At 45.1% G+C, this 12,281-nt stretch overlaps 1 protein-coding gene across 2 annotated transcripts in view; it reads right to left on the bottom strand.

Moving 5' to 3' along the window:
• The window catches only part of LOC309545604 (septin-10-like), a 132,717-nt gene that overhangs the window by 66,654 nt on the left and 53,782 nt on the right, over positions 1 to 12,281 (bottom strand). The window contains exons 2-3 of one of the 2 annotated variants that reach the window (XM_082244846.1): positions 4,287 to 4,358; positions 2,804 to 2,918 (exon numbers count right to left, since the gene is read on the bottom strand). In XM_082244846.1, coding sequence (XP_082100972.1) covers positions 2,804 to 2,918; positions 4,287 to 4,358 — 187 coding nt within the window. Of the gene's footprint in view, positions 1 to 2,803; positions 2,922 to 4,286; positions 4,359 to 12,281 lie in introns of both variants that reach the window. The other variant, XM_082244845.1, reaches the window with a different exon arrangement.

Consider the following 12,281-nt stretch of genomic DNA (forward strand, 5'->3'; position numbering starts at 1 on the left):
GAGAGAGAGAGAGAGAGAGAGGGAGAGGGAGAGGGAGAGGGAGAGGGAGAGGGAGAGGGAGAGAGAGCGAGGGGGAGAGAGCGAGGGAGAGAGAGGGGGGGGGACTGAGGGATGGAGGGAGGGAGGAAGAGGGGTTAGGGAGACAGGATTTTGGCGGAGAAAAAGACAGGAGGCAGCGAGATCAGAGTCAGAAAGACTGGATTGTGGAACAAAGTAGGAGAGAGGGGGGAGAAGGAGCAGGGCCAGATTGTGAAAAGAAAGAGAAGAGGAAACAACCCCAAATTGCGGCGGTGGAAGGTGGTGCAGCACAGGTTTGAGAAAGAGGGAGAAAAAAGAATGGAAATAGAGAGATGGCAGCAAGTAAAAGGAGATATAGACATACATATCTTGATATCTTGCAGACCTCTATCAGAACAAACTTGCTGGCAGTGTTTCCGTTTCACCCTTGGAGCTAGGGCCCACAGATATTGAGAGATGCTGACTGGCCTTCTGAACAGGTGTCCAACAAAGATATATTTTATTATTGTTTCTGGAGCAGCATGGAAATGAAAAGATCACTTACTGTGATATTTACAAAGCTTCAGGGCAGCGTTAGGTGAAGTGCTTCCTGGTTTTCAATATGACCTAATGTCACAGGGGAAGTCCACAAATGCTTCTAATATTATTCCAGGCTACCTGTTGACCAGCAAGTACAAGTACCTAGGCAGGGAGACCACAGACTACTGGTTGCTGGGGACTGAGGGCTGCACAATAAGTACCATGTACCCATTCTTCTTCCATCAGTTGTCAGTCCTGATCGCTGTAGAGAATGACAATCATGTAGTGGAATTCTCCAGGCTGGTATGATGAAACTCTTGTTGCAAAGGAAGAGGCCTGGTGCAGAGTTTCCGTGTTGGACAGCGCTGGCGAGAGAGCGAGTACTGCAGTAAAAGTTTTTTTTTTTGCTGTTGTTAAACCAGAAGTGGGGCTTTAGATAATAGAATTCTATGTTTAGGCATCTATTCACATGTACACTTTCTACCCATTCTGTAAGTATTGATCCTATCACTGCTCAAGTGCATACACTACAGGATTTTACTGGATCCATATGATGTTACAGATGTTGGCAAGAACTCTGCACATGTTCTGGAAAATCACAAACACTATTTAAAAGAATGAACTATAGCTGCTATGAATCTGCAGGAAAAGGGGCTGGGTAGTCAAATTATATTACAGGATGTCAGCCAATTCTGATTGGCCAACATCCAATGTAACCTCCAGCAATTTCTTGATATGGGTGAAATATTAAATCGCAAAATCAACTAAGAGACCTCTCCATTTGTGCAGCACAGATCCTCGTTCACTCATAGATTTTGGCTGAAATGTCCCTGCAATAATGTCATCTGTTCACGGCATACAGTGCGGTTACATCTATTATAACAATACAAAAGCCCCTGATTGGCAGTACTAGGATTAAAGTAGAAAATGCAGAAGAGAAAGCAGAAAGAGACACATAAAGCAAACAAAAACAGAAACATTTAATATACCATTAAAGCAGAAGTATAGCAAGCTAAAAATGAAGTACAAAACCCAAGCAAAATAAACTATGACATGCTGTAGCAGGCAGGTAAATGGTTTCTACATATGCACAGTACACTCATGTATAGGCTTTTAGTATGGACTAGCTGGAGAATATTTGTATTGCTCTGCGGACTGCTCCGTCCATACACACTTTTTTGTCCAAAGTTGGGATTTCAAACAGTTGAGAGCTAGGGTTTTTTAAACACTACATTACCAAAAGTATTGGGACACCTGTCTACACACACACACACATGAGCTTTAATGGCATCCCAGTCTTAGTCTGAAGGGTTAAATATTGAGTTGGCCCACCCTTCTCATCCAACATCAGCGCCTGACCTCACAAATGTGCTTCTGGAAGAATGGTCAAACATTCCCACTGACACACTCCTAAACCTTGTGGACAGCCTTACCAGAAGAGTTGAAGCCGTTATAGCTGCAAAGGGTGGGCCAACTCTTTACTGAACTCTACAGACTAAAGCCCCGTACACACGCGTCGAAAATTGGCAAGGGATTTTCGGCCAACGTCCGATTTGCCGATTTCCGGCTTGTTAGTATGATGCTTCCGACAACCAACTCCGACTTTTCGGCCAAAAAATATCTGGTGTGCAGACTATAAAATTTTTGTTGGCCGTCAACACAACGGCCGATTTTCATGCAGTCAGTACAGATTTCGACAGGGAAAAATCTGATGAGCAAGACTGGGCATGCTCAGTGAAGAAAAAACACAAAGAAAACAAACCAGCACATGACATCACTTCTGAAGTAGATTTTTGTTGGCCAAGAAAATTCGTGTGCAGTCTAGGCACATTCCAACCAACAAAACACCACTTGGACAAAAGTCGGACGATCGGTCGGCCGATAATCGTTGCGTGTGTACGGGGCTTAAGACTGGGATGCCATTAAAGTTCATGTGCGTGTAAAGGCAGGTCTCCCAATACTTTTAGTAATATAGTGTACATTATAAAACCCCTTTATTTGTAGGTGAGCACCAGTGAGGTATCAGGGAATACTGGCAATCAACGTACATTGGAGAAATAGTAAAGGCTCCAGCTCTCAATATTTGATTTCCACTTTTGGGATGTCACAAACCTTCCACTAAACTGTTTTGCCTATATCTATAGGCCATACAACTGGATACAACAGTCAGGCATTTGTCAAAGTGAATGCAAATGGCCATCATACTGTACTTTTCATCATCATATTGTGTTATCACTAGCTGAATTGCATACATTTAAAAACTTACCAATACACAAGATATTGAAACAAAACCCTTCATGGACGGATCTACTAACAAGCTGGTCTGGTAAACTGTCAAAGCCCACGTGACCAGATAGAGGCAAGACACGGCCATTTTCATTCTGCTGGAGGGAAAAATAATATATTGTTACATTTTAAATTAAAAAAAATTAAAAATGAAAATCGTTCTGAAACAACGTAAGTGAACAGGAGGTGAGAGACAATCTCCTAAGAGCAGCACAAACAGCCAAAGTTTCTAATTCTTTTCTATGCTATCTAAAATAATAAGAATAATTAAAAAAAAAAAAAACTTTAAAGTTGTAGTAAATCTTTATAAATATACACACTGAAGTGACAAGCTTCAGCTGATACACAGGGATAAAACAAATCCTCCTACATAAAGTTGTACCTGTTTATCTCCAGCCCCTCTCCTCTTACAGCCTTCTAAAGCACACAGACAAAAGGATTTTTCTCAGCACCAGCAGGCAGGGATCTGACCTTACTGCACATCATAGAGAGGAGAGTTGAGTGTAACTTGAGTGGAAGAAAAGGACACCCCCCCCCCCCCCCACATACTCTCATAGGAAAACACGAACAGCTGGGGCTGTCAATCACCTGTGTGCTGTGTGCCCTCTCCCAAGAGTCTGTGGTGCTGTGGTGTCAAGATAATCGGTCAGAAGTGACTCATGCAGATAGCAGAGGGAAAAGAGAAGAGAAAGAAATCACACTGGGATATGCTTTGTTCAATTTTCATTTCTAAGGTTTACAACTACTTTAAGTTAACAATAAACTTGTATAGTTTGAGGCAGGCTGATGCTAATATTTGTTTTTAACATAGTTACCCTTTGGGTTCATACAATATATAAAACATACTAGTATTTCTTTCACAAATTTTACATATTACATCACCCTAATGCATTTTTAACTTAAAGTAGTAGTAAACGGCATCAATTTTTTTTTTAAACCTGCAAGGTAAAGGCATAATGTGCTAGTATGCTTCACATACTAGCACATTATGAAATACTTACCTTAGAACGAAGCCCACCAGTGGCATGCTGTCACCCCGAAAGGGCTTCCATCTTCACCTTCCGGGTTTGCATGCTTGCCGTCTGATTGGCTGAGCCGCAATGTAGGTCACCCTGCACATGCGTGCGAAAATCACAGACCGTGGTACAGGGCTCTGAAGGGAAGGCACGGGTATGCCATCCCTTCAGAGCGCATGCGCCAGTGACATCACCGGCTGCATGCAGTGTGAATATCTCCTAAACAGTGCAGGTTTAGAAAATATTCACGGTACCTACAGGTAAGCTTTATTATAGGCTTACCTGTAGGTACAAGTGCAAAAAAAGGGTTATTTCCACTTTAATATAGATTCTAAAGTATTTTATTAGTGTTTTTATCAGAAATAAATCCTTGTCAATAACAGCACTTTTCTTAATTATGAATTTAAAATCTTTAGTTCAACACCATAGTACACTAGGGAAACTTACTTTTCTTCCATCTCGATTAAAGTCATGGGAGGGGCTCTGTGGCGCTCTCATTCCAAGGTTTGATTGGTAAACCTAAAGTAAAAGAATATAAGTTTTCAATTTGCAGCAGATATTAAAATTACCTGAAAACCATGTTACATCATTGAAATTAGGATTTCTCTATATAAACAATGCAGCACACTGTGGCAACAGTTCAGCAGCAAACTGTGAAGGTCCGCGCAATTGCACTTGAAAATGAGCAAATCTGTGTTAAGAATGCTAGGCCGAACAGTGACCCAAAATGTATTAAAAAGAACACGTGCTAATAGTTACTTCTTAAAAAAAGGAAAGGAATATACTGATATACCGAGCTGGTCATTTACCTTTACATTAAAGTGGTTCTAACGTTAAAACCTTTTTTACCTTAAAGTGGTTCTAATCCGGATTCATGAAATTTGACCTGGGCACATCTATATGTAGTGTTTACCTATCTCTCTTCAAAGGCCTAAGTCCCATAGCTTTCTCCTGCTCCCTTCTTCTGTTATCAGCATAACTTCTGAGGCGTAAATCAGACGATACTGACCCCACAAGGCCACCAGCGCGTCTGTGGCGTCCGCCAGAGGATCCCTTGACCGAACCACAAACCTCTGCACATTTCTGTTGAGCCGAAACACCAACAAATCCACTTTGGGGGTGCCCCACCAGAGACAACTGAAGAAACGCCTCCGGATGAAGGGACTGCTCCCCTTGGTCCAACGCCTGCCGACTGAGGTAATCCACCTGGCAGTTTTCCATCTCAGGAATGTTTACAGCAGAGAGGGCTGGAACGAACTGTTCTGCCCACCTTAGAATGCCGACTACCTCCAGGACACTTCTTGTGCCCCCTTGGTTTTTTATATAAGCCACGGCTATGGCATTGTCCGATGGAATGCACACTTGAAAACCCTGAAGATGATCAGTCCAATGGTCCAGACACAGTCTAATCGCTCGGAGTTCCAAGACATTGATTGGTGGTCTGGACTCCTCCAGAGTCCAGATTCCCTGAGCAGTGTGCTTGCTGAGGACGCATTCCCAGCCGGACAGGGGAAGAAGGATTTGCCCAGCCAAAGTGCCAGAGAACGAAGTCACCATATCAGGAACACCTTCGTTCCCGACCCAGCCGTATCGGATTGTCCAGAGACTGCGGAGTCTTGTCCCATTGGTCAGAATCTCCCTTTGCAGGGACCTCGTATTGTACTGTGCAAACGAAACCGCATTGAAGGTAGACACCATCAGGCCCAGCACCTGCATGCAAGTCTGGAGAGATGACAGCATGAGATGAATTGCAGCCTGCAAATTCTGGAGTTTGTCCAGAGAAAAAAGGAGCATTCTGGCTAAGGCCGAGTCCAGAGTCAGGCTCAGATAGTCCAGCTTTGTGCACGGAACCAGGGCAGACTTCTGAAAATTCAGAATCCAGCCAAACTCCCGCAGGGGTCGTATTGTGATCTCCAGGCTTTACACCAGAGCATAAAGGAGACTCCACTCGCAGGAGGAGATTCCACTCGCAGGAGGAGATCGTCCAAGTAGCCCAGTACCCCGATCCGCCAATGGCGTAGCTATGCTAGCACCGGGGCTAACACTTGTGAAAACCTGAGGAGCAGAGGCAAGACCAAAGGGTAACACCACAATCTGATAATGCTCCTCTCCCACGGCAAAGCAGAGGAAGCGCTGGTGACTGGCACATATTGGAATGTTACGGTAAGCATCTTTGTGCGTGCGAATGGACTCCATTCTGAACTTCTGTAAAGCTGTTCAGCGCCCTGAGGTCCAGGATTGGATGCACTTTCCTACCTTCCTGGGAACTGTAAAACGGTTTGAGTAAAAACCCTGAAAAAGTTCCGCAGTCGGAACCAGGACAATTACCCCTTGATGTAACAGGTCTTGTACCGCCACAAACAGACCCTGTAAGCGGTCCGGGGACAGGTGCAAGTTGGAAGGAAAGAACCTTGCCTGGGGACAAGAGAGAAACTCGATCATGTAGCCGGACCGAATTACTTTGTGGACCCACTTGTCTTGCACCAGGGAAGTCCTTGGGTCCAGAAACCAGCGAAGACGTCTCCCCACCTCTGATACTGGCGAGGGCCCGCCTTCATGCTGAAGGAGCCTTGTCCATGGGTTTGGAGAAGCCTGCTCCCAGCTTGCCAGACCAGGTTTGTTTGGATCCTCCGGAGGAGGCCCTGAAAGGCTTCAAGCCCTTGTTAGTAGACTCTGAGGGACGAAAAAACTTCTTAAAAAGAAGGCCCACGTCCACGATGAGGTTCCTTTCTTCTCCCTTGTGCAACCATTTATGATGTCATCCAGGGAAGCTCCAAACAGGCGATCTCCTTGAAAAGGAATATCAGTCAAGGCCTTTTTAGAAGTCTAGTGCGCAGACCAGCATTTGAGCCTACAGACACACCGAAGGACCACTGCCAAAACATAACCGAGCCACTAGGGGAGCCGCATCCAGAGAGGCATCAAAGATAAACTGCAGCTCCTGGACCAGCTGGTCCGCCAGCTCAACAGAGGCATGGGGGGAGCCGTTCCAGGTCATGGCGTAAAAGTTTAGCCCACTCGGTCAGAGTTTGCAAAACCAGGGTAATGGTAAATACTGAGTGTACATATTGCGGACCACAGCCTCCGCATTCCTGTCAGCCGGATACTTAAAGGCCGGGGACTCTTTAACCGGAATCATGGTTGCCTTGTTCAATCTTGAAATCAGAGGGTCTGCCACTGGTGGAACAGTCCACTTCTTAAGAAGGGACTTCTCATAGGGGTAACGCCTAGTAAAGCGCTTAGGGACCCCACGGTGACGCTTTAGTCATCCCCACTCTTTAGCGACAATTCTGTCAAAATAGGCGGGGAAAGGAAACACCTTCGCCGCTCTGGAAGGCTTCTGCTTCCCAAAAAGGAACATGCGCCTCCATCACAGCTGCATCCTCCATCTTTAGGTCTCACACAGAGATACAATCAGTGCTTCCACCAGCGCCTTTTTGTGCATGGTTGCAGACGTAGAGGAATAATTCTCACTATCAAGAGGTTTCCGGGCACGTTGTTGCAGACCCAGCAGGGTTACCCACGTCCGCGGCGGCTGAATCAGATTCAGGATCTGATGAGACAGATGAGGCAGGGGGTGCTTTTTGCTAGCTCGTCAGGATCACCTCCACCCGGGACACAAAGGACTTCAGGACCGCCGTCAGTGCATCGATGGATGATTGGGATCCGGAGGGCCCTGCAGCCTCAGAGAGGGGATCAGGTGGAGAGATGTGTTCCAAAGACTCCATTAGTCACCAGGGGGACCCCACAAAAAGTGTAAAACACTGCAACGGACAACCCCTGCTGCGGTGGCAGCACCACCCGATTGCCAGACACAAGCACCAAGCGATCCTCAGCAGAGAGGAAGAGAACCCCACCAAACTCACCACCCAGCAGAAACTGGCACCTGCAGCCACCAGGATAATCTGAACTCCATGTGCAGCGATCAGAAAGTGAAAGGATCCAGGAGTCAGGGGATGAGGAGGGGCTCCCACAGCCAAAATTGCCACCCACAGGGCTCCACTGTCATGGCCGCCGCTATTTTGAATAACAAACCACCGAAAATCGGCCGCCAGACTACATAAACATACAATAAAATGGCGGCCCCATGAGGCTTACAGGGACCCAGATGGGCATCACTCCAGATAGAACCCCTCTCCATCGAAATGTGGGGGTCTGTCGGCCAGGAGGGACGATGCGACTCGAGCCGAGACCCGGCCGTTTGCGACCTTGTGAGGTGTTTAACTCGCAGGCCAGCCCCCATCCAGTGTGGCTATGTCATAGCCAACCTAGCGCGGAGCTGAGGTCTGCGTGCGTTCACTGGCTAGACTGGGGTGACCACTGGATCTAGATTATCCAGCCTGTCGCCCAACCTGGCAGTTGATTGTAAATCTCACAGGAAAAATCCAAGAGAAAAAAAAAATTCTATCTAAAAAGAAAAAAATGTCCAGGACCACAGATCCCAGCAAGGAACTAGGCTCTTACTCCTGACTAGCAGTGCCTATATCAGAGAGAGGGAGTATACCCCCAGGGACTGCTCATGGCCATAGCCAGACTTTTTTTCTGCCTAGTGTCCTACTCCTGTAGGGGGCAGTATAACCCAATGGTTATGAACATCTGAAGCTGTGTCTGTCAATGAACTCTTACCTGACTCCTGGATCAATCCAGGGCTGTGCCAGGCAGCAGTTCTACTCTTCTTCTCTCCCAGCATTCACAAAACACAAAGGCAGCAGAGGGAGCCACTGGATCCTGCTGCTGTCAATCAAGGCTTGTGAGGAAGGAGCAGTGGCGGGGCAAAGCTGCACTGTATTTTAATTGATGCACACAGACTGACTCAGGAGCAAACTTGTAGGTGCACCACCACAGGAAGCGGCTTTTTATGGTGACGCAACAAGAACAATCGGGGACCCCAGAAGAGGAGGTTCAGGGCTGTTCTGTGCAAGGTCATTGCAGAGAGCAGGTAAATATAACATATTTGTTATTTTAATTTAAAAAAAAAAAAAAAAAAACACCACCACACACATAACAAAACTCCAGAAGAGCAAGCATGCCAAAATGAGACACATCGAAAATCTTGCTTAAAAGGTAAACCGTGCAAATATGTCCTCACTGGAAAAAAAAAAAAAAGTATTTGGTCCCCTGCTGATTTTGTACGTTTGCCCACTGACAAAGAAATGATCAGTCTAGAATTTTATTGGTAGATTTTAACAGTGAGAGACAGAAAAACAACAAAAATATCCAGAAAAATTGCATTTCAAAAAAGTTATAAATTGATTTGCATTTTAATAGGTAAAATAGGTATTTGACCCCTTCACAAAACATGACTTAGTACTTGGTGGCAAAACCCTTGTTGACATTCACAGAGGTCAGACGTTTCTTTTAGTTGGCCACCAGGTTTGCACACAATTAAGGAGGAATTTTGTCCCACTCCTCTTTGCAGATCCTCTCCACGTCAATAAGGTTTCAAGACTGACATTTGGTAACTCGAACCTTCAGCTCCCTTCACATATTTTCTATAGGATTAAGGTCTGGAGACTGGCTAGGCCACTCCAGGACCTTAATTTGCTTCTTCTTGAGCCACTCCTTTGTTGCCTTGGCCGTGTGTTTTGGGTCACTGTCATGCTGGAATATCCAATGCCCTGGCTGACGGAAGGAGGTTCTCACCCAGGATTTGGCTCCGTCTATCTTCCGTTTGATGCAGTGAAGTTGTCCCGTCCCCTTAGCAGAAAAACACCCCCAAAGCATAATGTTTCCATCTCAATGTTTGACAGTGGGGATGGTGTTCTTGGGCTCATAGACAGCATTCCTCCTCCTCCAAACACGGCGAGTTGAGTTGATGCCAGAAGCTTGATTTTGGTTGCATCTGACCACAACACTTTCACCTAGTTCTCCTCTGAACCATTCAGATGTTCATTAGCAAACTTCAGACGGGCTTGTACATGTGCTTTCTTGAGCAGGGGGACCTTGCGGGCGCTGCAGGATTTCAGTCCTTCACGGCTTAGTGTGTTACCAAATGTTTTCTAGGTCATTAGGATCCTGGCTGCCTTGAGATCATTGACAAGATTCTGAGCTGATTCCACACCGTTCTCATGATCATTGAAACTCCATGAGGGAAAATATTGCATGGAGCCCCAGACTGAGGGAGATTGCCAGTTATTTTGTGTTTCTTCCATTTGCGAATAAATCGCACCAACTGTTGTCACCCTCTCACCAAGCTGCTTGGCGATGGTCATGTAGCCCATTCCAGCCTTGCGTAGGTCTACAATCCTTTCCCTGACATTCTTGGACAGCTCTTTGGTCTTGGCCATGGTGAGGAGATTGGAATCTGAAGGCTTCTGTGGACAGGAGTCTTTTATACAGGTAACAAGCTGAGATTAGGAGCACTCCCTTCAAAAGAGTGCTCCTAATCTCAGCTCGTTACCTGTATAGAAGACACCTGGGAGCCAGAAATCTTGCTGATAGGGGACAAAATACTTATTTCACTCATGAAAATGCAAATCAATTTATAACTTTTTTGTTTTGTGGTTTCGGGCTTTCACTGTTAAAATAAACCTACCAATAAAATTATAGACTGATCATTTCTTTGTCAGTGGGCACATGTACAAAATCAGCAGTGGATCAAATACTTTTTTCCCTCACTGTAGGAGAGCAGCTAAATTGATTGTACATCAGTACACTGAACCAAACTATATGTATGCCCACTAATTCTTCTTCATCATACAAAGTCATTGCACTACTTATTCATGGCAGGACTGAAAGCATCCAATTATGGGAGTTGTTGAGTTGTCGTATCATGTTGAACTTGCTGCCAAACTCATCAGAGTTGCATCAGTTATTTCTCTGCCTCAGTTATTTGGCTTCGACTTGCAGAGGACTTGCCAGACACATTTTGTTTTAACTTGTATAGCACCAACATACAGTACAACAACTTACAGAAAACAATAGAAATTGTTTTCACAGAAAGAGTTGCAAGTCTTTGAAAAACTAGAGAAGTAGAAGAATTTTGTTACTGGTTGTATGTGACCTTATCATGAATTCCTCCCATGATTACCAGCAGAACTCTCCATTCTGTGACCATTTTACATATTTTAGTGCACAGCAAAAATCCAGTTTATAAACCAAAGTTCAATATTGGGATAAAGATAACAGGATAAAGATTCATTGGGTTCCATAATGCTCAGATTATAAAAAAAAATCCAACTTTAACTTGACTGGCGAAATGTATTGCCTTTGGATTGAACAGGCAACAGAAGGAATTCTGAAGTCAGTAGCCTGCAATGACAGCAGAGTCATGCAGGCTAATATCTTTGATTGCCAGCTGTTAAGAAGTATGTGCAATCATATCGGATTATTGCAATATTTTAATAGTCAGGAATTCCGAGGAGCCTCAGCACAAGTCGCCTCTCCTTACAGTTCTACTAACTGCAAAAGAAGATTTTCTAGATGATATACAGGTTTCCCCTGGTGTTAATGTATTGTTACTGATGGAATCATTGGCTGATTGATCATGCCATTGCACATGAGCTGATCAATAGTGGCATGCGCATGGACTGATCATTGTTGCCAAAGCGCATGAGTAGATCGATGGCGTCACAGTGCATGGGCTGATCAATGGTGCCATAGTGCATGCACCGATCACTGATGCCAAAATGCATGGGCAGATCAATGGCGCCACAGCGCATGGGCAGATCAATGGTGTCACAGCGCACGGGCAGATCAATGGTGTCACAGCGCACGGGCAGATCAATGGTGCCATAGCGCACGGGCAGATCAATGGTGCCACAGCGCATGGGCAGATCAATGGTGCCACAGCGCATGGGCAGATCAATGGTGCCACAGCGCATGGGCAGATCAATGGTGCCACAGCGCATGGGCAGATCAATGGTGCCATAGTGCATGGGCTGATCAATTGTGTCATAGTGAATAGTATTAGAAATTGTGTCATAACATTTGGACTAAGGATTAGTTCTAAAGTGCATGTGCCACCCCATGACCCAACTAAGCACTCGATTTTCATAATTTAATTTTAATGCAATCTGATGACTATTAGCAGTGTCTCTTCTCAAAAATGCTTGTTTACTAAAAAGGCCAAGTGCTGTTGTGTTGAGGTGTTTTTATGCCTCTAAACGCAGCTCTGTGTTAGCCCATGTGGCCATGCACATCAGGCGTTTTGATCGGTATTTTAAAAGCAGCATTTAGAGGCAAAAAAAATAAAAAATACACCAAATTATGAGCATATGAGCGGAAATGTACTCCAGCAGTCAGAATAAATTAAAGTGATTGTAAAGTCTCTTTATTTTCTATAAAAATGACAACCATGTTATACTTACCTGCTCTGTGAAGGGGTTTTCCACAGAACAGCCTGTATCCTCCTCTTCTCGACTCTCTTGGTCCCTCCCTCCTATGGAGTGCCCCCACAGCAAGCAGCTTGCTATGGGTCACCTGAGCTAAGCCACAGCTCCA

This window comes from Pelophylax lessonae (genome assembly GCF_965119305.1).
Source record: "Pelophylax lessonae genome assembly, chromosome: 2".
Taxonomy (NCBI): domain Eukaryota; kingdom Metazoa; phylum Chordata; class Amphibia; order Anura; family Ranidae; genus Pelophylax; species Pelophylax lessonae.